This window comes from Thamnophis sirtalis, unplaced genomic scaffold (assembly GCF_051295495.1).
Source record: "Thamnophis sirtalis isolate CommonGarterSnake01/CBP01778 unplaced genomic scaffold, rThaSir2_p1.2 scaffold_3, whole genome shotgun sequence".
NCBI lineage: Eukaryota > Metazoa > Chordata > Lepidosauria > Squamata > Natricidae > Thamnophis > Thamnophis sirtalis.
This window is the reverse complement of record NW_028261383.1, coordinates 90,064,984-90,091,999: the sequence shown is the minus strand read 5'-3', so window position 1 is coordinate 90,091,999 and position 27,016 is coordinate 90,064,984. Positions and strand designations below refer to the sequence as shown.

The 27,016-nt window shown below is 41.1% G+C and overlaps 2 protein-coding genes and 1 long non-coding RNA gene across 3 annotated transcripts in view; 1 reads left to right on the top strand and 2 right to left on the bottom strand.

The window, feature by feature from the left end:
* Window positions 1–9,475: 9,475 nt before the first annotated feature.
* LTC4S (leukotriene C4 synthase) lies at window positions 9,476–21,097 on the top strand. Its single transcript, XM_014053210.2, has 5 exons — window positions 9,476–9,690; window positions 13,684–13,783; window positions 17,713–17,783; window positions 19,119–19,200; window positions 20,118–21,097. Exons 1-5 carry the CDS (start codon window positions 9,633–9,635, stop codon window positions 20,209–20,211), a joined length of 405 nt encoding a protein of 134 aa, XP_013908685.1. The 5' UTR covers window positions 9,476–9,632; the 3' UTR covers window positions 20,212–21,097.
* Window positions 17,413–18,406, bottom strand: LOC148048059 (uncharacterized). The gene is made up of 2 exons (XR_015695953.1): window positions 17,924–18,406; window positions 17,413–17,831 (listed from the first exon to the last, which is right to left on the bottom strand). It is a non-coding gene; the product is annotated as an uncharacterized LOC148048059 (long non-coding RNA).
* Window positions 21,098–23,994: 2,897 nt separating the features above from the next.
* The window catches only part of MGAT4B (alpha-1,3-mannosyl-glycoprotein 4-beta-N-acetylglucosaminyltransferase B), a 111,776-nt gene continuing 108,754 nt past the window's right edge, over window positions 23,995–27,016 (bottom strand). The window contains exon 15 of the mRNA XM_014053211.2: window positions 23,995–24,733. Coding sequence (XP_013908686.1) covers window positions 24,710–24,733 — 24 coding nt within the window. The 3' untranslated portion in view covers window positions 23,995–24,709. The remainder of the gene's footprint in view (window positions 24,734–27,016) is intronic.

Sequence of the window (27,016 nt, the reverse complement as noted above, 5' to 3'; positions counted from 1 at the left end):
TCAATATGCTGGCTGTCGCCTCTGAAATATAAGAACATGGTTTGGCATCGGGGCATCTGCAGGACTCCCAACTGGAATCCTAAACCCAACTCAGATGTCCCAAAAGAAACTTGGTCTCCCATTTCTGCAAGGTATGGGCGGGAAGAGCTTGGGGGCGACTTCTCAGTAGCAAATGCCTGTATTACGAATATCCATCCGCCCTTACAAGTTAGGTTGCATACCTCATTCTCATTCTGATCTTCCTTCAGGACACTCCTGAAAATTGAGTATACAGTACAGCTTGTACTCTACTTTCATCCATTATTTCCTGTTTCAAGCTGTGGAAAAATGTTTTGCATAGAACAATGAACAATACGTACTATTTCTTTTCTTTCTATTTAGACCATTTTTATAGCCACACATCTCTGGACAACACACACAAGATTAAAAGCAAAAAACCATAGCATGCAAAATAACCCACATCAGCATCTAAACTCTTCCATTTTCAAACCATAAACGAAACAAATTCGCCATCGGCTGATTCAAATTCTCAACCCAAATTCCTGAGGGAACTGCGGCTGAGCCTGGAAGGCATTGGCGCATCCATCTTTGTGCTCCTTGATCTCTTGGTGACTTTGGATAATCTTGACCATAGTATTCTTCTGACCCAGGAATAACTTCCCATCAAAGAACACTTGTACATTTCTTTTTGTATGTATTGTGCATGCTAAGGGCTACAGAGAAAGCAGCCACTAAAAGGATGGCATCATAAAGTGAACCAATCTTTTTTTTTAATCCATAGGAAATTTTAAGGCTTAAAAAGCTACCAATAAAGGAGAATATTTGTAGTTTGAAACGAAGAGTCCTTTGTGCTCCTTGAGCTTCGTTATTCTCAATAAGGGTGGAGATAGCATCTATGCATGGGTTCACACTGTCCGTGCTCTGATTGGACTGAGTCTGATTACTAATTAATTAACCACTATATAACCCCCTCCATTAGTGGTATCGCCCAGTTTTCCGACTCAGTCTAGTCTGGGACAGTCGTGTTACCCCTTGCTGCTTCTACACTTGTGGGAGGATAAATACTGAGGCCTAAATTCAAATCTGTTACCCTGCTCTCCATTGCGTTGAGCTCTGAGGCTTCTGGACTTGAGAAGTAAGGACTGCTGCCCACAGCCTTAACGCTCTCCCCCTGCTTGGCTCAGTGAGTTCTCATCTCACCTGCTCCCTGTGGGTTCTGCTGCGGCAGCGAGAAACAGCGACAGAGGCCTTTGACAGCCGTCCATGCGAGGGGAACGCCCGAAACACCACTGAGGGGCTGGGCGGCATGCATAGACTTGCTGGAGCGCCCCAGAGGCAGCTGTAGGGCTAAAAATGTGGCGGTGAGCAGAAAAGACATGGGGAGGCCGCAGCCCACTCTGTGCTCCTCGCAGGCCTTCCAAGGGCCTAGCGCAGCACAAAAGCCCTTGATTCTGCAGAGAAAAAAAGACACGAATGCCATTTTGAAAAAGGGGCGGAGCCAGGGCTGGCCTAGTCACTGACGCCATTTTGAGGCTCACTATAGCTCCCTGGGCAGCATGGCTGACAGCAGCATGCAAGAGTCAGTCTCTAATGGGGGCAGAGAAGCGGCACTGGGGGAGCCTGGCCTTCTGGCTGTGGTGGAGAACCCCCCCTCCTCACACACACACACACCTCTGATGCCTCATCAAAGCCAGCACACAAGGGATCCTCTGACAAAGGCTCCAAGGCAAGGTCTCTTCAAAGAGTAAGCATTATGAGAGCCCCTCCCAGCGCCACTCTGATAAAGATCTGCGGGCACTGCCACCACCCAGCCCACTGTCCCCACTTCAATTAAATTTGGCTCAGGGACCATTTAGTCCAATACTGCCAATAAACACAGCAGGCCTTTGGGGCACTCCTGGCACACAAGGACAAGGCAGGATGGCTGAGGCCACATTCACCCCGCCCGGGAGAGACTACTGTGCCCACCCTTATGCTCCTACTACTATACAAAGCATGCCTCCTGCTTGTCAGGATATTATAACAGAGGCTATAAAGCAAGGGATCGCAGCTGGCCTGAGGGAGAAAGCTTCACTACCCACAGCAGCTCAGGGGCCAGCACGTGCAAGAGGCTTCCCGCCGGCTTCAGATTCTGCCCACACGCTTGAGCCTGACCACTACTCATCCCCCACCTCTGAGGAGGGCGAAATCAGAGATGTCGAGCTGTCAGACGAGGAGGGGGTAGTCGCAGGCAAGCCTTCTTGTACAGGCCTCTTTCCACCCAACTTGTTCACACCGTTACTCTGCAAGGCCAAGACTACATCTGAGCTGGGGGATCAGACAGCAAAGGAGACCACGTCCCAGCCCCAACCTGCCAGTGTTTGGTTTACCGAACACAAGCTGGAAACCGACACCATTCCGGCCCCACAAATTTTTGTCGACGCCGTCCAGCGCCAGTGGTGCATGCCTATGTCAGGCCCAGCCCCGTCGGCCAACAACAAATGTTTCTCTAATGTGGCAGACGGCCTCAACAAGGCGTTATTACGGCCCACAATTGACTCACCCATGACAGCCCTCTACACCAATACCATCATGCCGGGGGCACAGGAGGATATCCTCAAACCTGAGGATTGACAGGCCGACCAGGTCATCCAGCAGGGCCACCAGGCAGCTGCCTGGGCGATGCAGGCCTCGACAGCGGCCTCCTTCTCCCGTTCCAGCCTCAGCTGGTTGCAGCAGTTGCAGGGGCGAATCCCGGTTGGGGATTCACGGTCCCACCAGGATCTGAATAAGATTATTGCCATTGTGCAAGTCACAGCGGACACCACTCTGAAGACCACCCGGTTTGCCTCTAAAGCAATGGCGTCATGGGTGGCATCACACAGGCTCTTGTGACTGCAACAGTGGCAGACGGAGGTCAAACATAGGTGGTGCTTGGCGTCCGAACCCTACACACTCTTTGGGGATTCTCTCACTCCCTTTTTGATTGAGGGTAAGGATAAGCGTAAAATCCTCCCCTCCAACTCTAAAAGAGGGTTTGCACGTTCAACTCCTTATCCTAGGAGGCAAACCTTTCGCAACCAGGAATATGGGGGGGGGGGGTCTGGCAGACAACAAGAGTATTCCCCATCAGGATATCGCCCACAGGGGGGAACCTTTCAGAGGTATAGACAGCCACAGTTTCGGCAGCAGAGAGGTAACCAGTCTAAGCGCCCCTTTCATGGAGGCGGTAACCAATACTACCACAGGGTCAGCACCCCATTGGTGGCAGGTTGCGTTTCTTCGCTGACTGATGGAAAATCGCGACCACTGATGCCTGGCCATGATCAAGTTCGGTCTGGCCTTGGAGTTTGTTTCTACACCCCCAAAGTTTTTTATTCATTGTCCAGTTTCTAACAATCCCCAGAGGAGATCCCTTATGCAGTCCGCCATACAGCATTTGCTTGATATTAGGGCTACTCAGGAGGTACCTACCGGTCAAGCCGGCTGGGGTTTCTATTCTATTCTGTTTGTCATACCTAAGGCCTCTGGAAGGTGGAGGGCCATTTTGGATTTGAAACGATTAAACAAGTTTGTTAAATACAGGCATTTCAAGATGCATTCCTTGATGACTATCCTGGAGGGGATTCGTGAAGGTGATTTTCTTTCCTCCATTGACCTCACAGAGGCTTACCTGCATGTGCCTATTTGGAGGACCACAGGCAATTCTTGCGATTTTGCTACAGGTCACACCATTACCAGTATAGGGCTTTGCCCTTTGGTCTTTCCTCCGCACCCCGGGTATTCATTAAGAGTCCTGAGGGAACATGGGTGAACACCGGATCAACAGCCTTAGGCAACTGGTAACAAAGATGCTGCTCAGTCACAGCTCATTGGCCACTCTATCCAAGGTGTTGGGCAAAATGGTCTCCATCTTCTCCATAATGCCCTGGGCTATGTTACACTCGAGAGAGCTGCAATGGTTCCTTCTCCCCTACCAGAAGGCCAACCACAGTGCTTCCTTGGCCAGGGTTCATTGCCCAAGGAGATTCGTCAGTCGCTCGACTGGTGGAGATCCCCAGCTGTGGAGATGGGATGCCATTTTAGGGCGGTCGATAGAGTGACAGTGACTACTGACGCCAGCCTTCATGGTTGGGGAGCCCATATGGGTACCCAAATGGTCCAGGGTCTTTGGTCAAGTGAGGAGGCTGAGAGGAGTATTAACTGGTTGGAACTGCGGGCCATTAGGTTAGCCTTACTGAGTTTCTGGAATTCTATCTTGGGCTGTCATGTCCTCATTCTTACAGATAATATGATGGCTAGGCTCAGATCAAAAGACAGGTGGGTACTAGGTCTGGTGACCTCATGGTTGAGGTGAACCTCTTATTTTCCTGGGCTGAGGTGAACCTTAGGTCTATCTCCACTGAACACATATCGGGTGACACTAACATCACGGTGGATTGGCTTAGTAGATCTACAGTTGACCAAGCCAAATGGCATCTACACCCTTGTCTTTTTCAGGTCGTCACGCGACTGTTCGGGCTCCCCATTTTCGACCTGTTTGCCACTGTGGACAACACCCAGCTGCCGAAGTTTTTCTCACAGTTCAACATACCAGGGGTGGAAGCAGTGGATGCCCTTCGCTGCCCCCAGCCCAGGGGGTTGGTTTATGCATTTCCCCCGATCCCTCTTCTCCCCAGGGTCATCCGCAGGATCATCTGTCTGGAAGCGGAGGTCATCCTTCTGGCTCCTCACTGGCCTCGGCGCCCTTGGTTCACTGACCTGTGGTCGCTCTCAGTAGAAAGGCCTTGGAGAATCCCACCGGATCGAGTTGTTCTCACCCAAGGGTCGATCCGTCATCCACAACCCCAGTGGTTGCAGCTAACCATCTGGAGGTTGAGTGGATCATGCTGAGGGAAGGAAACCTTTCTGATAGGGTCATTTCCACCATACAGGCCTCCAGGAGGCTGTCCACAGTCCGCATTTATAATGCAACCTGGAAAATATTTTCACGTTGGTCCGTGGGTATCACCAGTTCAGTCTACCATCCCTCAGGTTCTGGAATTTCTGCAGGGTGGGTTGGAAAAGGGGCTAGCTTCCAACACCCTTAGGTGTCAGGTGGCAGCCCTTAGCAGTGTACTCATCCAGGGCGGGGGTCAGTCGTTGACACATCATCCCAACGTCCGGGGATTTTTAAAGGGGGCAGTCAACCTCAAACCCCCAGCCGTACATCGGTACCAAACCTGGGATCTGGCCAAGGTCCTGGAAGCCCTAATCTATCCACCGTTTGAACCCCTATGGAAGGTGCCCTTGCTGGTACTTACCTGGAAGACGGCCGTTACGTCGGCAAGATGTATCTCTGGGTTGCATGCATTATCTGTTAGGGAGGATCTATGCACCCTTCTTTCATACCTAAAGTGGGGTCCTGGTTTCATCGCACTCAAGAGGTTGTATTTCCAAATTTTTGTCCCTCTCCCACTCATGAGGTGGAACATGGCTGGCACAAGTTGGATGTGTGTCGAGCGCTAAGCATTTACATTGAGCGCACGGCAGGCCACAGGCACTCAGAGACCCTGTTTATTTTTTTCCATTCTTCCCTGGGACAGGGGTTTCTACAGCCACCATTGGGCGGTGGGTCAGGTGGTCTATTGCTGCTGTGTATGACTCACACAAGGAACCAAAACCAGTTGGGGTGACGGCCCACTTTACCAGGAGCGCTGCCATGACGATGGCATGGGCAACACAAGCAACTCTGGAGGAGATTTGTAGGGCAGCTACATGGACCTCCCCTTCCCCCTTTGTGCACAATTATAAACTTGATAAGTTCGCTTTGGCCGAAGCTGCATTCGGACGGAGAGTGCTCCAGGCGGTTCATTTGGCTAGACCAATCCAGGAACAGTCGCTGGCCCACCCTTGAATGTTATGGGGCTTGGGTATGTCCCATGCATAGTTGCTATCTCCACCTTTATTGAGAAAGGGCGTTGGTAACTTACCTGATATGCATCTTCTAAAAAGGTGGAGATAGCATCTAGCTCCGGCCCTTCTTTGCCTGTTCCTTGTATTCCTTATATTCCTTGTACTCCTGAGATTGTTGTTCTTCGGAAGTTGAGCTCGGGCCCTTCGGTGTTCCATTACATGTTGTAATCTTTTGTTCTTTGACTTACTAAATTTGTTTTTATTGGGGTAACACGAGGAGTCTGTCTTTCTTTTTCTTCACCTGAAAACTGGGTGGTACCACTAATGGAGTGGGTTATATAGTGGTTAATTAATTAGTAATCAGACTCAGTCCAATCAGAGCACGAACAGTGTCAACCCATGCATAGATGCTCTCTCCACCTTATTAGAAGAGGCGTATCAGGTAAGTTACCAATGCCCTTTTTCTTGCAGACATTTCATTATCCAAACTAGGTAACACCATCAGTGCTAGTAATGAATCTCAATTTATATTCTAGTGGCTTGCCCTCTCAATGTTGGTGGGGGTGGTTTCAGAGATTGTTTGATTGGACTGTTTACTGTTTGTTTGACAATTCCTTGATTGGGTATTGTTTATCTCTTGATTGTTGGTCTGAGGTAAATCTTGATGTTACTCATCTGGGTGTTGATTGCTGGTCAGGAAGTGTTTCGTTGTTGTTTTTTGTTCCCTTTTTGGCTTACCTCTTTTGCACAGTACATAGCCATACATCTACAATACTGTGCAAAAGAGATCATTAACAAGCCACAAAGAAAACAAAAAAACATTAGAATATAAACTGAAAGCAACCGCCATTCCTTACTAGCACTATAATGTTACCTAGTGTGAGTAATGAAACCTCTGCTAGAAAACAACCAAGCTCAGAGAGCAACAAGGACCCCTTGCTTAAAAATATATAAGGTATTTTATTCCTTAAACCCTTCCCAAAGGACTGTGACACTGCTTATTTTGAGAAAGCCTGACCACTGTATTATATTTTAATTAAAAGGAATAAAGGAAGGAAGAACAAACAAATGTGAAAAATCCCATGTTACACTGTTAATTTCATGAATTAATAACAAGTATTCCTTGCTTCTCCTTTCAGAAGAGAGTCAGTTTAAATATTCATTAAATACTTGTTAATTATTAACTGTTACAAATGAACAATAGATTGTTTCTTCCAAAGTACTAATACCTTAGATACAGCTTTTACTTGAATACATAACTTGCTCTTCATTTCCTAGAACTCCATTCGACTGATTTCAGATAAAACTGAAAACATTTTAATTCGGGCTGCACACTTGTTGGAGAGAAAACTCCGGATAACCACAGCTACCTGTTCCTTTTCAGCTATTTTTACAGTGAGGTTCATTCTGGTTCATTTGCCTGCTCAGTGAAAACCACAAACCCAACATTTCCTTTCCGAATTGTTTATTTGTGAAGGTCTGCAGGGCCTCTCACAAATGTTGCTAAAACACATTAGCAACATTTTCAAGGTGAAAGACTCCCTCTGGTAACCAAATACAAGCTATATCTACATTACAGGAACAAAGGGGCTCACATTAGAAATAGATAATTGGCTACAAGTAAGGTGTCCAGCAATTCTGTACTCAGATGGATTTGAAGTCATGGTAAAATTAGCTTACATATTAGAAAAATATGTACTACATTTTTAAAAATCTCTACCATAACATATGTAACTAGGCTGTGCAGAAACTTCTCCATTTTTCCCGACAATGACAACATGGGCACCTTACATAATGTATGCAACTTGTGTAAAAATATGATGTAAATTATATAAAGTTTGCAATTACGTAAGTGACAAATTATACAAATAATGTCAGTTACAGACATTTTCACCTATGGACATTCTTGTTCACACTTTTTTCTCTCACCTTGTCTGTTAAAACAAGATTTTATGGTATTGATCAATTCCATATATTAAGGATATACCTTGAGAAAAATATAAGTGTCTTTAACAACTGTTACTTTTTGTAAAGGAGTATAATCTATGAGTCTCTATGTTATTGAAAAAGAAATAAGTGAGAAGCAGTAATATTTAATATATCTAATTAACATAATACAGCCCTACTACTCAATGTTTTCTTCTTTCTAAGCAGATAGACACATTCTCAAACAATGTATCAAGTTATTACCACTTTCCGATTTTTATTTTCTAAGGATACTCACTTTGGGTTGGCTAATAAGAAAGGAATTAAATTCACCATTCACACTGAATTTACTGGAGACTATTTAATGTGCAACACAAACTTGAGAATGTTTCTATCCAGCTTCTTGATAAATATATGACTTTTTCTGACCCTTCAAGGCAGTCAACTTTGGCCAGCAGTGATGGCTTCTCTAAGTCCAACAAAGGATGGGAAAGAAAGATACATAGGATTCAGAAGCCGCCTCATTAAATCATTAAAGGTATATTGCTTTGCTTATTAGTTGCATGCTAATCAGCATTACATTAAAAGAAACTGAACCAAGAACCTGAAAGGCACCAGGGAATCTCCATAATAGTTATCCCCAGTGAGGTGTTAAATTAATATTAAATATTTTTCCAAAGTGTTAAAATAATTTTAAGAACAAATACTCCCTTTTCAAAGCAAGCTGACCCTACTGTAAAAGACCAGAACATTTAAATATGTTGTTTCACAGCTTATATACATTTTAAGACTATTTCTTACTTGTGTCTTTCAATTACTGATTAAGTGCTCAAACTAGTATCCACAGTTTCAGTGGAAGATTCAACTTCATTAATAAAAGTTAAATTTCACATGGAGCGCAGAGGTATAAGGACCAAAAGCTGTGAGAGAATAAATTGTTTAGAAATACTCCCAGATACACAAAAATGAGCCTTAAATAAAATGGCAGAAATTACAAAAGCATCAGAAGAGATTCTAGTTAACATGAGAGGCTAATGTGAAGTTTCTTCAGACAAGTAGGCAATTTCCTCACCTCTGCCAATGTGTGTAAGAGAAGGGGAGGAGGAAGATCATACTAACTTTGAGAAGTGACACAAGTTAAAATGACCGATGAGGAAATGAGATCAAGCTGTGTGGTAGGATAAACAAATATACTCTATGGTGGTTAACTATCTTCAGATCATTCATAAAAGGGAGACAGTACTTCTTAGTCATTCTTATATTCAAATGTGTATATTCTGTCTTTTCATTCCATCCCCACCACCCCAAAACACACACACTGCTTTGAATGGAATTCGCATTGCTTTAGCCAGGAAGAATAACAAGGTTAAGGTGTGGGGAAGACTGTTTCCTATCCTCCTCTTTGCCTAGTTCCTCAATTTCCTTTGTGTGATTGGTTGAGCAATTAGGCTATGCTCCAAAAGATATCATAGATGTGGACCAGGTTTTTTGCAATCGGCTCCATAAAAGGGCTGGTTATGAGCAATGTTACAAAATGTTCATATGATCACTTTTCCCAGTCATAAAAGGGCAAGTTGCAAGAAACTTTTTGCTTTGATGGGTCCACAAGACTTATCTTTTCTCCAAAGAGAAACTTAGTTGATGTGCTTGATGGGATCCCTTCACAGCACCAGCAAGCAAGGAGTTAACTAACCAACGCTTTAAAAGAGGAAACGAAGGCATCCACTAATTATATTGAACAGCACTGCAGAATTATGACTAAAAGCAGAGAAGTTTCAAGGAGTGTCTAGTTTTGAGCTGTTCTACTTCCCTGGTGTCTTTTGAAGATTAAGATGTTGCACAGTATAGCTCTGCTGTCCACTGTTACTCTTTTGGGTGTGCTGGAACAAGGTAAGGGATGCATTCGGCTGTTATAGAAACAAATTGAACACTGCAAAAAACCTTGGTTGTTAAGATAGCTATAAAATGTACGTTGTAGAAGAAATTTAGCAGTAGGTTAGCCAAAAAGCAACATTATTTGGGGTATTCTAGTAAGTATTTTATAAAATGAAAGTAGCTCATGGTTTCTTTCAGCTATTTGGCAGGGCAAAAGCCAAAGATTGGGTTATAGAAACAGTGGTTGTGTATTGCCAGTAGTAAAGATGTTTAGTTTGTCTAGTACAAGAACAAAAACTAGAAAAAGAAATTACTTCTTCCAAAATCAAGGGAACATTTTGCTGTTAAATGTAAACTTATTCCATAAAGCCCCTTCTTGAGTTCAATGGGACACAATGTAAGCAGAGGACAAGTCCCAAAAGGTAAACCAAGCTATTGTACTGTATTCGGTAAGATAAACATAACTCTTTGTGTCACGTTGAGATGTGAAAGCCATCCTTTGCTTGCAGCATCCCTCGTATGGCAGAATATTTTCTGCTGTATGCTTTGTTTCTCCCCACTGTTCATTTTATTACTGTCTCACTTCGATGGGACTAGCTGCCCTACTTATGCTGACAGAAGGGGCATGCTGTAGAACTCATCAGTCAACTTCAGCCGGTGGGGATCCAGAAGAAGAGCCTTTCCTGCGGTGGCTTTTGCTCTCTGGACATTGTGGTCTCTGAGGCAACATCCACACCCACCCTTTTGCCCTTCCAAAAGGGCATGAAGATCTGGCTGTGCCAACTGATGTGGAGCTCCAATAGGAGTGTGGCATTTTGGAAATGGCTAATGGGGTAGATAACACCCCAGTCACTCCACCTCCTTCCTTTCTATCCACCTAGGTCAATTTAATTTTAATTTAATTTTAAATTTAAGATTTATATTTATTGCTTTAATATTTTATACCTGTGATGACGAACGTATGGCACATGTGCCAGGGGGCATGTGTGCCTTCGTCAGCTGCTCTTCTGGTTTCCAGCGGGCACATGTCCGTCAGCCGCCAGAGCGCCGGAAAACAGCCTGAAAAACAGCCTGGTTTTTTTGGTTATATTCCAGACCATTTTCAGGCCGTTTTTGCCATTTTTAAAGTCATTTTTAGACGCTCTGGTGGAAAAACCCAAAACAGCCTGAAAATCGCCCATAAAACAACCTGAACACAGCCCAAAGAATGGCTTGAAAATGGCCTGAAAAGCGGTCAAAAACAGGCATGCTCACACCAGTAAGCTGTTCTTGGGGTTTCCAGCACTCCAGCGCATGCGTATGCATACACGTTCTGGCTTGGGCACTCGGTACCAAAAAGGTTTGCACGTCACTGTTTTATACCATAGTTTTATTGAACGATTACATGCTGTCTAGAGTCACCTTTGTTGAGATGGGTGGCATGTTTAACAACTAACTTTATGGACTCATAGAATGGAAGAGTTGGAATATACCTTGGAGATCATCTAGTCGAAGTGCCTGCTCAATAGCAAAAATCCATTGCCAGGCCACCCAGTCACCCACCATTTGAATGCCCTGAGAAGCAATGTCACCACCTTCTAAGGCAGTCTGTTCTGGTGCCAAACAATGTAACATTAGCATTTTTCCTACTATCTAGGCAAAAAATTATTTCTTTATGATTTAAACCCATTCTATTCTGTACTCTGAGCACTTCTGTCCCATTTTCTACATAAGAATCTTTCAGTTATTGAATAACTACCAAGTCTTCACACATTCTTCACCCCCGCAAGGTAAACATCTCCAGCTGCTCCTCCCAGGTTTCTTATTGTCTTGGTTACTCCTCTTCTGGACCCACTCCAGTGGGTCAAATGTTCTTCCTAAGTTGTTGGATCCACAACTGGCCCTAGTATTCTTGGGGCTGTTTAACAAATGCAGAATCAAAAGAACGAAGAACAACCATTTTTTTATTGCCCTTTCTCATACTTGCCCTGGGCAGATTATAAGGCTAATGAAGAAGAAAAGCTGGAAGTTGTGAGGAAAATATTGGTTTGGGACAAAGTTCTTTAAGTGTGCTTCGTTGATGCTTCCCCGGCAGGTGACAACCAAGAGGAGTTAATAAGGAAAGCTGTGCAGAAATATACCATATGTTTCCTACAATATCTTGGCAAACTTCCAATTCAATACAGTAATCGATTCATGTGTAATAATGTATTTGATATCCTTTTGTTTCCCTTCTTCTTCTTGCATAGAACAATACCTTGTTTAACATTTTCTAGTGTAACATGACTGCGCACATCACGGTGAACAACAATTCAAAACATATGAATAAAATGCACCTTTAAATGAAATGTTCTTTTTTATTTGGGCTGGATTCTGTGGTGGTTTTAACACTCAAATATTGCATCATCTTTTTTTTTATTCTATGGTTTTAATTTCCATTTGAGGATTAAAAATGGAAAGAAGTATAGATCAAATCATACCGTCAATTTGTGTAAGGCTGCACGCTGGCTTTGTGGTTTCAGCTGCGTAATTTGATTTCAGCATTTTGTCTTGAAATGTTTTGCTATTGAGAGGCTACTAAAGATCTGCCAGCCTCTCCCAAACAGTGGAATGCAGGCAGGCCTTTTAGAATTGTTCTCAGACTGAGGGAAGATTGCAGATTTTAAAGGTGTGGTGCAAAAGCTTTTTAATTTGTTCCTTGCAGTTTGTTCCTACAATCTGAATATTAGCATATGAAGCAGTTAGTGAAAATGTTAATTAAAACCCAGACACACACACTCCTAGGAATGCTTTTGTCAGTATTTTGGTTATGTTTTATTTACTTTTTACTTGTACCACCTACATGGTGGTGTTTTTTTAAAAAAAATTACATTAGCTCTTTAAAAATGGCATGTTTGTAGGCTTTAGGGGTGACAAAATACATTGTTTTATTTATTTCAAGTGTTTCTTAAAGGCTCCATAACTATTTGCTATAAGGCTACATGCAAAAGAAATAAGATTTTTTTAAATTTTATTTTTCAAAAAATATAAAATGAAACATTGAAATAGATGCCACAAAAAACATTTTAAAGTACTGCAAAGATAAAATTAAATAACATCATAGGACAGCGGCAGAAAAGAGAGATGGCAGGAGAGGAAAGAGTTTTTTGAGGTGGGGAAGAATTTCCCCACTTGGAAAGGGATGGTCTCATTCCACAGTTGCGCAACATAAGAGGCCCTTACAGAACTGGGGCTCTAATGTGTCAATCATCTCCCTAGCCATTGAAGAATCTGCCATGTACAGTATGTCCCTATGGCAAGTAGGCCAAGGGTTTGGTCTAGTGGTGAAAGTACCAGGCTAGACAGTGAGAGACTGTGAGTTCTAGTCCCTTGTTAGACGTGAAAGCCAGATGGGTGACTTTGGCCCAGTCCTTCTCTCAGCCCAATCTATCTCACAGGGTTGTTGTGGAGAAAATAGGAGGAAGAAGTATTAAATATGTTCATCACCTTGAGTTTTTGTAAAAATAATAAAGGCAGGATAAGAATAAAAACACTCCCTTCTTATCACCCTGTAGAATCTACCCAGGGTAGAGTCGGAGCAACTGGATGGAGATGAGATTTATTGGCCAGATGCCCTTCCTGACACCTACATGGGAGTTCACAGCAGATATTTTTTATTTGCACCCTAGGAGAGAAACATCTGCTGCTAGCTAGGATTGAACTTCCAACCTTCCAAGTGGGAGTCAAGAGTCTTCATCATTAGGCCAATAGAAATGAATAGAATAAATGTATGCAATGTAAAATAGAATCATTTGGGGGAAATGTGGGTGCTTCGACCACTTGAAGGTAAACTTCTGTCCATCGTATTAATGTTGAAAGAGAGGAAAAAGCTGATAAGAATCAAGTTATGCTTGTGGGTCTGTCTGAGGCTTTCTTGGGTTTTGCTTTTGTGTACTCAGTGTGAGCTGTGTTTGCTGATACAAATGACTGAGTTGTTTTCCTTCACTAAGAGAACTAATGATCTTCCCTCTACCTTTTGTTCACATCTAGCCTATTTTGCTGTTCAGGTGATCACTTTTCGGAGGAAGTTCAAAGTCTCTCCTCCCATCACTTCAGGCCCACCAGAGTTTGAAAGGATCTTCAGAGCACAGTAAGTTAAATTCTTCTTTTTTAAGGAATATTTGTTGCCTTTGAAATACATTTAGGAGAAACAAGGTATTCCCTTTCAAGGTAAGTGATGTTATGCAAAGTTCATAAAAGAAGGGAAAACTCAAATAAAAGATGAAATGGAGAGAAGGGGAGAAGAAAGCATAGCTAGATCTAGTTTATAGTAACATATTTGACTAGAGCTTTTCATGCTTTCTGACTTGTTTTTTGTTTTTTTTAAGTTTTCTTTTCTCTCTTAGGATCTCATCCACTCCATCCAATTGTGACTTTTTTCAACTTTATTCTTCTCAATCAGTTGACTCACTCTTCATGCATTTCCTCTGCGGTTTGATTTTCATTCATTCTTTCTGTCGAGCCACTTCAAAGATTTCTTTATTCCACATTCTTCAGAAGTACCACTACATTCAACTTCCTTTCACTTTTCTCATGAACCTATTTTCAGACTGCAGTTTTGCAATTAAATTGTCGCCCTTCTAATTCTAGACAAAGGGGAGGAACTTGACAAATATTGATTACGTGGAGTAACTGGGAGGTCTGGAGAACACCTCTGGTCTCCTTCTCTGTTTTGGTTTCCACAAACATGTTCAAATTGCACATTCTAAGCTGAAAATGCCTGTAAAAATTTTATCTACTGACATCAAATGAAACATAATGTTCAGACGTTTAGAGAACAGAGTTTGAAGGGACCTTGAAAGTCTTCTAAGTCCAACCCCCTGCTCAAGAAGGAGACCTATACCATTCCAGACACGTGGTGTACCAGTCTCTTCTTAAACACCTCCACTGATGTAGCACCCACAACTTCCGAAGGCAAGCTCTTCCACTGGTTGTTTTCACTCTTAAGAAATTTCTCTTTAGTTCTAGGTTGCTTCTCTCTTTGATTAGTTTCTATTCAATGTTTCTTGTCTTGCCTTCTGGTGCTTTGGTGACTGCTATCATGTCACCCCAGTCCTTCTTTTCATTAAAAAATGTGCTCTTTCCTTACATTTTCTACGAGAGAGCCTAATTTCAGAAGCAAAGCTGCAGAGCCAGTTTGGTCTAATGGTTAAAGCATCAGTCTAGAAACTAGGAGGCTATGAGTTCTGATCCTACCCTGGCATGAAGTCCCTGGCAGGAGACTTTGGGCTGGTCACTCACTCTCAGACCAACCCACCTCAAAGGATTATTCTGGGGAAAAGAGGAGGAGGAAGGAATATTTATATCCCCATTATATAAATATAAATAACTATTCAAAGGCATGGTAAAGTTTTTCCACGAGTGATTAATGGTAGCTGCCTCATTTCCACCTGGCCTTAACTGTGTTTGGCGAGAAAAGGTAAACACGTAACAAAAAGCTGTTTTGCAATAACAATAATAATTTCAGGCAAACAGCCATCTCCTTTCCAAAGTTCCATTGGGAAGGGCTGATTTGCACTGAGCAAAGAGAGAGAGGAAACAAAAGCTTTGTTTTCAAGGGTGTGTCTTTTTTCCTAAAGTAATCTGCTTTCCATAGCTTTCCATAGTTTGTTCCAAATATGGGATGTTCCAGATAACCTGCTCCAACATGGGGCCTTCAAATTCCCTCTGCTGAGAATTCTGGGAGGTGATGTCCCACTTCTGGAGGGTGGCCGGGGTGAGAAACACAGTTCTAGACCCATCAAGTCAAATAAAAGTGTCCAGTTCCTTGCATCTGTTCTTAAACAGAAGCATTTGCTGTTTGCTATTGTGGGGAAGAAAAAATTGGTCCGGTTCCAAGCTGGAAGACAGACACTGGAACTAAAATGGAGGCTGGCTGATTACAAAGAAAGTCTCTGTTTATTTGGCTTTCAGAAACTTCAGTGACAGTAGCAGTGTTTCTGGGGTGGCTGACAAAATGGCTGAGGGATTGAATGGATCTTTAAAGGGTCCTGGGGTTTTGTGATTGCGATGCTCCATGCAATGTAGTGAGTCTTGTGCCTTTTACAAGCCTTTTAGCTGAAAGCCTTTTTGTTTTTGAATAGATTGGCCCAGCCTTTCTGAATGGGTACAAAATCTGCATTCCTAAAGGTCAGCCTCTTCAAGCTTCTTAGTTTGAAGCTGTTTTCCTATGGCAGGAAGACTGGGGCTACTTTCTGCCTTTGTTAAGGTTTTTCTCCATTTCTCCTTCTGCCTCTTTTAATATTTCCCAAAATATTTCATTCTCGAGGGCCGGGCATTCCACACTATCTTTAAAATCAATGGACTGAATTTTCAACCTACTATCTTCTGACTTTGGCTCTTCCAATGAGATGTGGACTTGCCAATCGCCACAAGATGTTCCTAAGATGACTGGCAGCTCCAAAATGTGGTTTTGATTGGTTCAAAATGGTGCCAGAGGGACTATATGTTCTATTGAATGAACTGCACAGATTTCTTGCTAATTTCTGGTCATCATTTAACTTAGAATTAACCTTTCAGTTCATCTTTACTTAGAGATCAGCTGATAAAGTTCTGTTTTCAGCTTCCTGTTTTATTTGTGGTTTGGTTTGGGTATATAATTAGGGAGAACCTTTTTCTTGGAAATACTCACACTTTTCAAATTTCCTGTGTAGGATTAGTTAGTTAAAATTGTTCCACTTCCCCCTGAAGGGAGGAAATGATCAAAATGTCAGATCTGGTAAGAAAATGAACTTTTGTGATAATGAAACGCCTTCTATCCGATCTATTGCAGTTCAGATAGTATAAAATGAGGTAGTTAGGCGGCTATATATGGAAGTGAGAAGTTGGCCGAACCGGTAGTGGTTTGCCAGCCTGGTCGCCAAAACTAGCAGCAACCTAGGCCTACCACACCTCTGAACCGGTTCTCCAATTGGTGCATGTTTCCCCCCCATTTTTTAATGTTCTGCGCATGCACAGATCTATTTATGGGCAACTCCGCACACAGTGTGAGTCTGGCAGGTGTGTGAGCGAAGCAAATGCAAAATTGCATGCACACCGAACCGGCAGTAATGCCAGTAGCAACTCACCCCTGAACAGATCCCAGATCCACCTTATTTACATAGAAGTCCTCTGTGCTAGACACCATGATCTTATAGACATCACTCCCCCATACAGTGGTACCTTACCTATAATTAGAGATTTAATTTTGAGTGCCTTCACATGCTTTGGCAATAAAGTCTAGAATATGGCATTTTTAAATAAGTGATGGAACCTCCTCTTCCCCACTCCCAACCGCCAGGGAATACCATCTTCAAATGGGTCTACTAATGCTTACTTTATCTTTCCAGCAGCAGACAAAGCTAATTTTCTTTTTCTTCATCTTTTAATTGCTTTGTATGCAGTGTAATATTTTATTTTTGTGATGCTTTGTTGTAACCATTTATTTTTGTTGCCAGAAGAGACTCTGCTATAGATCCAAAACTTATCTTTTCCGTAAAACGTCTGAAGCAAATGTCCAGTTTCTGTGTAATTATACCTCAATACTGTAATTATCACATCTTCAAATTTTTTTAACCTCCATTTCAGTCCCATTTCTCCCCTCCCCTTGTCTCTAGTTGGTCAGATTTTTGAATGTAAGCCCACTTTTAAAAGGAAAACCTTTATTTCTATAATCAAAAGGGATTTTCAATTGTTACCACCCACCAGGCATGCAATTCAGCAAGGATACGAACAAACATCATGATTTTTTTTTTAAGACTGGAACAAAAAGATCCACATTTTAGAAGTAGGGAAATAATGCATAGGTTGCAAAAATATTGTGGCTGCAAAAGAGCAGAGAGGAGAAATGTTCTGAAAATGTGTATACATGTTTGTCTATAGTGGTCTGAGATGAATTTGTGAATGGATGCAGAAATGGGCTGAAATGAACATATAGAGGTCAAGAAAATGAGAATCGGAGCAAATTTGACAGATTTGTTCAATCCCAATTATTTTTCCTCATCAGCAGCAAACTGATTGTTTTCTTCTTTGTTTTATCAGAGCAAATTGCTCAGAATATTTCCCAATATTTCTTTCCCTCTTATGGGTGGCTGGAGTCTTTTCCCATCAAGGTAAGAAATAAAATCCTAATTCAGAATCTCTCAACTGTGATGTCCATTCTGCAAGTAAAAAATATGGAATAATAAGTGAGAAGCTGGAGAACTTTTTAAAAGCCCTCCATGGCTTTTTACTTTTTATTGTTAATATTTACCTAAAGTAACTGCATTGTAAATAAAGAGTTAAGTATTAAAATCCAGTAGGCGGGTAGAGTTTTCATCAAGGAGGGCCGCACGATTGCAGTGGTAGAGATGATGTACCTTGGGTTTCCCTGGAGTATTTTCTGTAGTTACTACTGATTTTGGTATCACCTGCACACTCCCACTTCATTTGTTTGCCCCAAAATGCTGAGGGCCATCTATGGCCCATCTGATGCTTTTTTCATCTAAAATGCACTACCTGTAAATGAGATAACAGACCAATTCACATGAGAACAAGCTGAAGAAGACTGATTACAGGTAGTCCTCGACTTATGAACACAATTGAGTCCAAAATTTCTGTTGCTGAGTAAGACATTTGTGAATTTTTGACCCATTTTACAACCATGATTTTTTTACTGATTTTTCAGAAAGGTATACTACCTAAAGCAGGGGTCAGCAACCTTAAGCACTCAAAGAGCCACAAAGGTCCTAAACAGAAGTTCCCCGTTCAATTCTGGAACTGCCCGGAAGTCCAGTTCCCCCATCACAGAGTCTCCTCCTAGTGTGGCATCCTTTTTCCTCTACCTGTCCTAACTGAAAGCCCCTATCAATTGTGGAGCTGACTGGCGGCAGGGAGCCACAGCAGAGGGACGAAAGAGCCACATGCGGCTCCAGAGCCACAGGTTGCTGACCCCTGACCTAGAGTCACTTTGGCAATTGAGACTGTTTAGGAATACATTAATTAAAAAATAAAAATTTATGAAGAAATTGTAATTTAATTAGTCCTTTTATTAATTAGTCCTCAGTTGTCGGAAAATATCTTTTTAAGCAATGACTTTTGCAGCATTTTATTGTCTGTTTCATTGTTAAGGCAAGGCTGGTGAGAGTCCCTTTAAGGCTGTAAACGTTCCCACCATTTCAAGTAGCTGGTGGATGAGTATCTAAGCAAGTTTTTTGGAGGGAGGCTGGGGAAAGGCAGGACTACTCCCTTCACTGTATATATATTTAATAGTGGCAGTTATGCCTCCTTTATCACTCCATCAATGCACAAATAATGATGTTTGCAAACCTGATTTGCTGCACTTGTGTCCTTGAGTTGCCTCAGGAAAACTTTTTTTAAAAGAAAAAAAGCCCTTCCTTTGTTGTATTTCTTATTGAAATTAGTATTTGATAACCTTTCTAAATAACTGATTACTGCCTTCTCTATAGTTTTGGCTGCATTGTGTGGAGTGATTTACCTGTATGCTCGTTATCAATACTTTAGAGGATATGCGTATTCTGCTGAAAAAAGGTGAGTAATCCTTCTGTGAAATACATCAAATAGATTGTCTTTCAGACAAGTAATTTTGGTGATGTTCAAGCTAGATTTTGTAGCCTTGAGGGCAACAGAAATCTATCTCTAAACTGGACTACTTTAGGCTAAAGGCAGGTAACACAAAGTGCAAGATGTTTTCCAATAAAAAAAATCATCCCTTGCATAAAACAAATTAGGTGGCTTTTTAAATCTTCCCTAACTTCCTCTCTCCTAAGTTGGCCCACAGAAATAGATTAATTTTACATTTAACCCCATAAGCTCTCAAAGGGTATAGATTTGACACAGATTAAGCAATTCATTGATAATTAAGACTAAGAAAATGCATCATCTTGGAACATCTCTTTCATTACACATTGGCCCCTTTATGACTTGTGGACTTCAAAGTTCATCAGGAATTCTGGGAGTTGAGGTCTACAAGTCATAAAGGGGCCATAATCTCCCAACCCTGTTCTACATCATTTCCCCCTTATAATATTTTAAGAAAAGAAACTACCAGAAACTATCTTTCTGTGGTTAGTCCAAGAAGATAAGGTATAGAATTGTGCATCTCTAGATCATCTCAAGGCCATTCCATGTTTGGTGAATTTGGAAAGATGAAGGTCTGGACTTGAGAGGTTACGTCAGGGGGAAAAAGAATCAAAGCTGAGGATGTGGATGCAGTTTGACTGTTACCATCCTACAACACTGGTAGTTACAAGTTAGTCAGTTAATTCTGCTAGATCGGCATTTTTTAAACCCTTCCCCAGTAATGCAGCTTGTATCTGCATGGCTTGTCTTAGTCTATTTACCAAGATACTATGGAAGCTATTTGTGAGAATACTGACATTACTGTGGCAACAGCCAACCTCAATTAACTCTAGCTTTTTCCCCCCCTCTCCTTTCTATTTGCACAGACTGGGCCCCCTGTATTTCAGCACCGGAATTCTTTTCATTCTTATTGGTCTGTCCATGGTGGGATTACTTATCCATTTTGTGCGATACTTTTGATTCCTTAAAAGTGCTTTGAGATCAGCAATTCATTCCTTCCAACTGACAAAATGCTCAATGATTTGCGCCTTAGTTTTCAACTTTCATTTCTCCTTTCCCCCCCCAAATTAAAACAATTTTGCACATCAGCCTTTTCGAACTATAATTTTCTAGAAATGTATTTTTGTTTTCTGTTAATGTTCCCATAGCTTTCTCAGTATTAGTTATATCTATTTCCTGTGGTTAAAAAAAATGTTAAGTTGTAACACACATACTTACAAGGTAAAATTCTGAATAATACATGATGTACCATTAGGCCAATCTCTGATGCTTTGAACAAGGAACATGAGGCACCAAGAGAACCAGTCAAGGTCTGAACTCAGTGCAGTTGGAATCAGTGTCTTGTATTAAGATGTTATGTTCATGGGATCCAGTCTACTGGAAAACAACCAGAATTAAGCTTGAGCCAAACCAGCTCAAAATGATTGTTAGGAATCATGGATGAAACTGAGGTTTCTTTTAAAGAACCCTTATTGGGCTTTTCTCAGAAAAGACCCATCCAGTTGCAGGAATGAGGTCATATATGAATACGTTGATGAAAAGGTTTACTCTTTTACCATAGTTTTCAATTATTAAGCTGATTTTGTCTTTATTATAATTATAATTGTCTTTCGCCTCACAATCAGGAGGCTGTGAGTTCAAACGTAGGTAGTAGCAGATATTTCTCTCTGTGAGCTTTTCATTTTTCATCCAAGAAGCTTCTTCGGTTCAGAACTGAAGTGGACTGAAGAACTGAAGAAGCCTCCTGAATGAAAAGTGAAATGTCTTCAAGAAAAAAAAAGCAAAGAAAGTCCAGTTGCTTTTTGAAAAGCATCTTTGGGACTCCTGAAGTTATAGCACCTTCTAGAGCAGTGTTTTTCAACCTTTTTTGTGCAAAGGCACACTTTTTTCATGAAAAAAATCATGAGGCACACCACCATTAGAAAATGTTAAAAAAAAATAGCTCTGTGCCTATATTGAGTGTATATTGGGTGTTTTTCCCACGGCACACCTTACACTATGTCACGGCACACTAGTGTGCCGCGGCACAGTGGTTGAAAAACACTGTTCTAGAGGAGCAGTTGGAAGCCATGATTAAGAAAGCCTTTGCTTAGCTAATGCGTCAGGGTAATCAAGGTCCTACTGGGAGATTGGCAAGGTAGAAATGAGTAGCAATGTATGCCAAATTCTATATTTCCATATAATAGCTGCACAGTGAAATGCACTTGAGTATTTCGCACACTAGATCAGTTAACTTCGGACTTCAGTGGCAGAACTCTTTCTGTTCTTGGCTAGAATCACCTGGGGTAAACAAGGCACTCTTTGGCCTGATTGTGGCCTTTCAAGGATAAGAGAAGATAAAAGTTAAACTTCTCCTTGTACTTGGCAAGGACAGCTGGACATACTGATAAGATACACCAATCCACCCTGTCCTTGGCAGAGATGAGCAGACATACTGTACATAGTTATAATCTACTGTATATAAACCAGTCAGAAGCACTTGCAGAGTGGAACTTTAGAACAGACTTCATCTGGGAGTTAATGTACACTTGCTGATTTGGAGAAGTTTCCTGACTAACAGAAGAGGTGCAAGATTTCTTTACCTTAGATATTAGTATTATACTCTTTGTAAGTTGTATTTGATTGTTTTCTCCTTTATTTTTCATATTGCTTTGGAATAAAACCTTGATTACCCATGCTGGTGTCATTATTGCCTCTGAAGCCAAAAGTAGATGCAACTTAAACAGGGCAGCCATTTTCCTGCAATAGGGTGTACAGCTAATCCTTGGGTTGTAATAGCAGTTAGGACTGGAATTCCTATCACTAAGTAATGTGGTTCTGAAAGCAACAGCAAATGCAGAGACTATGTGGCTCATTAAGAGAGGACTCAAGTGACTGAAATTCTAGATAAGCAATGCTGCAGGCGGATGCTAATGAACATAGGTGGGCTGGCAGGCATTTTGGAACATGGGTGGGTGGACACTGTGGAATACAGGATTCCTGGGATCTCATCCTTTGCAGGAGGACTCTTAACAAAAAAAGTGGGGGTGGCTTGTGGCCTTTTCTGCTAGTTTCACCTTTGATTTTGCTTGTAGGAAGCTGTCAGGGAAGATTGCAAATGAAGATCATATGGCCACAGCCCACTGCAATATTGTAATCATAAGCTGGGCACCTGAGTGCTCAGATTGTGATCATACAATTGGGGGGGGGGACTTGCAATGGCCAGAACTCCTGATCACTAGACATAAGTCCCCCTTGTTCAGCACCATCATAACTGTATGATCACTGAACAGAACTGTCATAATCCAAGGACCAACTTTAGTAGACAGCATGTCGTACCCTGGTAATCTCTTGTTCAAATTACTGAAATTCACTCTACGCGAGGTTGTCCTTGGCTTCAGCAGGTCTAAACTACAGCAGCCCACATTTATATTGATCTGTCTCATTACTGATAAATCACCCCACTGAGTATCTGCTACAAAGGATATAAGTATGCACAAGCCTCTGATTTGCCAAATCACTGCCTGCTATTTGTATGCTATACCTGCTTCTGTTTATATTTGCCCTTTCATATCCATTTGAGGCCCGGAAGGTTTTTAGAAATAAAAGTGATGCTGGAAGATAGCTGTGTATTTCAGAGCATGCCAGTTTCCTATTTCTTTTAATTAAAGTAATGTCTGGAAATATAAAATGTCAAAATGAAACAGAAAGACAAGTGAATGGCCTAAAGATGCCTAGAAGTATACTGACATCCCTTGATGTTAAGCTGGGACTTCTAGATCTTTTTGACAAATTGGAGAAATCACTAGATTCAGACAATATTAACTTAAGAGTTTTAAAAGATATCAAATGTAAAGTTGCAGCTCTTCTTACAAAATATGTTCCAGGTCTTTAGAATCTTACCAAAAACCTGAAAAGTGACCAATCTAAAAGATTCAATAAAGGCCTGTTAGATTGCTTTGATTAAATTGGTTGAAAAGATTAGTAACTTTCATGTCAGATAAATGTTCTTGTAATCCAAGCGGAAAATTTTTCCCTCAGCCCAATATAGTAGATGAGATGGGCATTCAATTGGATCCAGCAAGGCTGGTAGTTAAGTAAGATTATGCAAATCCATGGCCTAGGAAAGATGAAGGTGAATTATAAATTATAAAAACATTTATTAGGGGAAAAACACCTATCTTCTAGTTTATAAAGGGTATTTTTAATGAAGTAAAATGCCCAGTTTTGGTATGCTAATATTATTCGTATTGCACAGACACTGGCATGCAGAGGAAATGGCTAAGTTTTACTTTTAATAGAAGTTTTTCCCCTTGCAAAAATATCTCTTGGCTATAGCTATACCTTCATGCAAAAAAGACAAATCATTCACATACTTATAATATACCTGCAAAATATTTTCAGTTTGTCAGATTTCTCTGCTTAAGGAAAATGCAGTAAAACACTTTTTACAGTGTACCTTTATATATATATATATATATGTCTGTGAGTGTATGTGTATTCACACGCACACACACGCACACACTCTTGGAAAAAACCAAATGTATCCAATAATAAAAAAATACAGCACATGAAAGTAGTATAATGCATTCCAGTGTATAGTTAGAGACATTGGGTTTTTGATTTAAACTCTAACCCCTACCCTTTGAGAATTGACCTAAATTTTTTTTCTTTTTTTAAAATTCACATCAACCAGTACATTACAGAGAGATGGATTTAAAAGGGTAAACTTTGCACTGATTCCCAAGGCATGAAGAGACCGGAGAGTTTAACGTGATCTGTATTTATGAAAGAGGCATGTTCAACCATGGGTGGTTCTTGCACATTATTTCTTTCTTTTTAATCCCTGCCATCTGCCATCTCTGCAATTTTTAAGAATGGTCCTCCTTTGCATTTTGTTTTCAGGTGTGGACATAGCAAAGGTTACTTGAAAGTTTGGAGGTTACATCTTGATTCTTTTCCATAAGTGCTCAACTGTCAAGTTTTCCTTTCATTAGCTTCGCATTCCATAATTCCTGCCCTTCTAAATGTATCTTTTAATGATACATTCTGGATTAATGTTCAGGGAGGAAGAAAGAAATATAGGAACAGCATGGTTCTTACTCAAGAGAAAAAAAACAAACCAACCTTCTACACAGAAAGTTCATCCCTAGAGTCCTTATTTGTTTCTAATTTTGTGTTCTAGCTGCAAAGGCAACTGACTGTAAGGTAAGCCAGCAATGGTGCTTCTTGTAATTGAGTCCCAGCACCTATGTGTGAAAAAAATCTTCTCTTCCTCATTTGAAAATGGTAAGAAAACTCCAAGGTTCTCCCAAATTTCACCACAAGATTTTTCTTCCTGTTCTTGGGGCAGGAGGTGCTCTTTACTCATCTAGCTTCGCTTCCTTAGTAGCCCACTCATTCTGATGCATCTTCACTGTCTTAGAAGAATGGAAGAGCTAGAATGCCACTGGATATATTACACCCTGTATTTCCAAGATCAGTCCGCTTTTTTCAGGAATATCTAAAAGTACACGAATAACAAAAGAAAACTGATCAGAATTCAGTCAATCAGCATTTGGGCTTATAAATTATCTTTCTTACAAAAGCGTAAGTTGTATAACAAAACTACTGTCCAAACTAGAGGTTATCTCTTTCTATATGATATGGAAGGATGTCATTGTCTGATGTGGTTACCGTAAACCCTAAAATAGATCCAAACACTGTTTGCAGAACATGCTGAATCATAAACTATGATTACAAGCCACAGTGGTTGTGTTCACGTAACCACCCAAATGAAACACACAATGGCTTAATATGAGGCCCTGATTTACTTAAGGCCTTAAAATGTAGCGTGTTGCTGACTTTCCAAAGTTTTCTATTTGTTTTATTTATATAACATGTAAAAATTCAATTTCAATCAAACAGTGTGTTATCTGGGTACAATTATTTTTAGGAAATCATAATCAAAAGGTTTACAATAATATTCATCACAATAATATTAATTCTATAATAATGATAACATTGTACTTGTCTACTTTAAATCTTTATAACATTAGTCCTTTTTGAATCCCCATATTTCTAACTTCTGTTTTTATTATCTATCCCAGCGGTTCTCAACTTTCCCAATGCCACAACCCTTTAATTCAGTTCCTCATGTTGTGGTGACCCCCAACCAATGCTCCGTCATGCCAAAACCCTGCCCCTTGGCTCCAATTGGCTTGGAACCTAATAACTGGAACCCAATTTCTCCCCCCACACACATATAGACTCCTTTTTTTTACGTTTGCATTTCTCCTACTTCCCTGTGTGTGTGCCTTTGTGTGTATTTGTGGGTGTGGGTGTGTGTGGCAAGAGAGAGAACGACACAGCACGCTTTAGAGTCCAAAGAGTTAAAGAGTTCTGATGGTCTTAGGTGACCCCTGTGAAAAGGTCACTCGACCCTCAAAGGGGTTGCAACCCACAGTTAAGAACCACTGATCTAATCATCGGTAAAGTAAGTCCCACATCAATATTCAGTTCCTTCTTTTTCTTTAATTGTAAGCGTTAATCTGACAATTTCTGCACATTCTAATATTTTTTAATTACACTCTCATCTGTTGGGATCTCTTCGCTTGTCCATTGTTGTGCAAATACAATTCTGGCTGCAGTTAGTGCATGTAAAATCAAATGTATATTCCTTTTATTATATTTTTCTGATGAGATGCCCAACAAAAATATTTCTGGTTTCAAATCTATATGCTGCTTCATCATTTTTTACAACCAACCAAGTATGTATTTTCACCCAATATTTTTTTGCTTTTGGGCATGTCTACCACTTATGATAATGCGAACCAGGTGTCTGGTTACACTTCCAACATTTAGCCGACCTGTCTTTAAACCTTTTTTTGCCACTCTTGTTGGTGAAAAATGCCATCTCTAAAACATTTTATACAAACTTTCTTTATATGCAGTTGACATAGTTAATTTAACATTTCTATCCACAATTTCTGCCATTTATGCAGTTCTATGTTGCTGACTTTCCTATAGTTGTTGTTGTTAAATTATGGGGTGGATCTTAAATTTTGTCGTATTAAACTTTATGGTATTGTGACTATAACAATAAAACAATAATAAACTACCAAGAACAACTTGATAATCCCAAGTGTTATAATCTTATTACTGATATTATTAGATTCCCACTAGTTGTTGAAAGAACGAAATCTTCTCCAGCTGTGCGGGGTTTTTGCATGCATTCCAAATGCCAATTCCCATCACTCCAGTCAGCTGTCTGGATATAATGGAATTGAAACATTGCCAGGAACACGGAGGGGAAGCTGCTGCTGCTGATGGCAAAGTAGCCTCTGACAACATGGCAGCTGATGAGGCTGCACCTAAGAAACGGTGCACTTCCCCTGATCACAAACTACTAGGTGTAAACGCCACATGGTGTGAGCAACCAGAATTTTGTCCTTGAAGACAACATTCTTTCCTGTCATGTTCCTGATTGGCAATTCAATAAGAATTTTCAAAGTCAAGAAATGAAGACAAGGGATATTCTTGTAAACCTTAGTCATAATGACCCAATGGCTTTAGTGACTTCATTGGATGAAATGGATCTTAGGATGCTCCTTCTGATCTCAAGCAACATCTGGAGAGCTTTTCTTAGAAAGCAAAATAACTTTCTAAAGCAGAAACTGGATTCCTTTTTGCTGCAGGACGATGGCAGTTGTGTCAGCTTTGGGAGCTTCCAAGGCCTGAACCTGGCAGAGAGAGGAAGACTGAAGAAGGACTACCAAACACTGGAGGAAAATGTGGCTGAGGTGCC

Bases quoted from the DNA above. Each gene is read 5' to 3' on its own strand.
- LTC4S (XM_014053210.2), top strand. From the start codon at position 9,633: ATGTTGCACAGTATAGCTCTGCTGTCCACTGTTACTCTTTTGGGTGTG. The intron at 13,784-17,712 runs GTAAGTTAAATT...TTGTTTTATCAG, and splicing joins GAAAGGATCTTCAGAGCACA to AGCAAATTGCTCAGAATATT. The intron at 19,201-20,117 runs GTGAGTAATCCT...CTATTTGCACAG, and splicing joins GCGTATTCTGCTGAAAAAAG to ACTGGGCCCCCTGTATTTCA.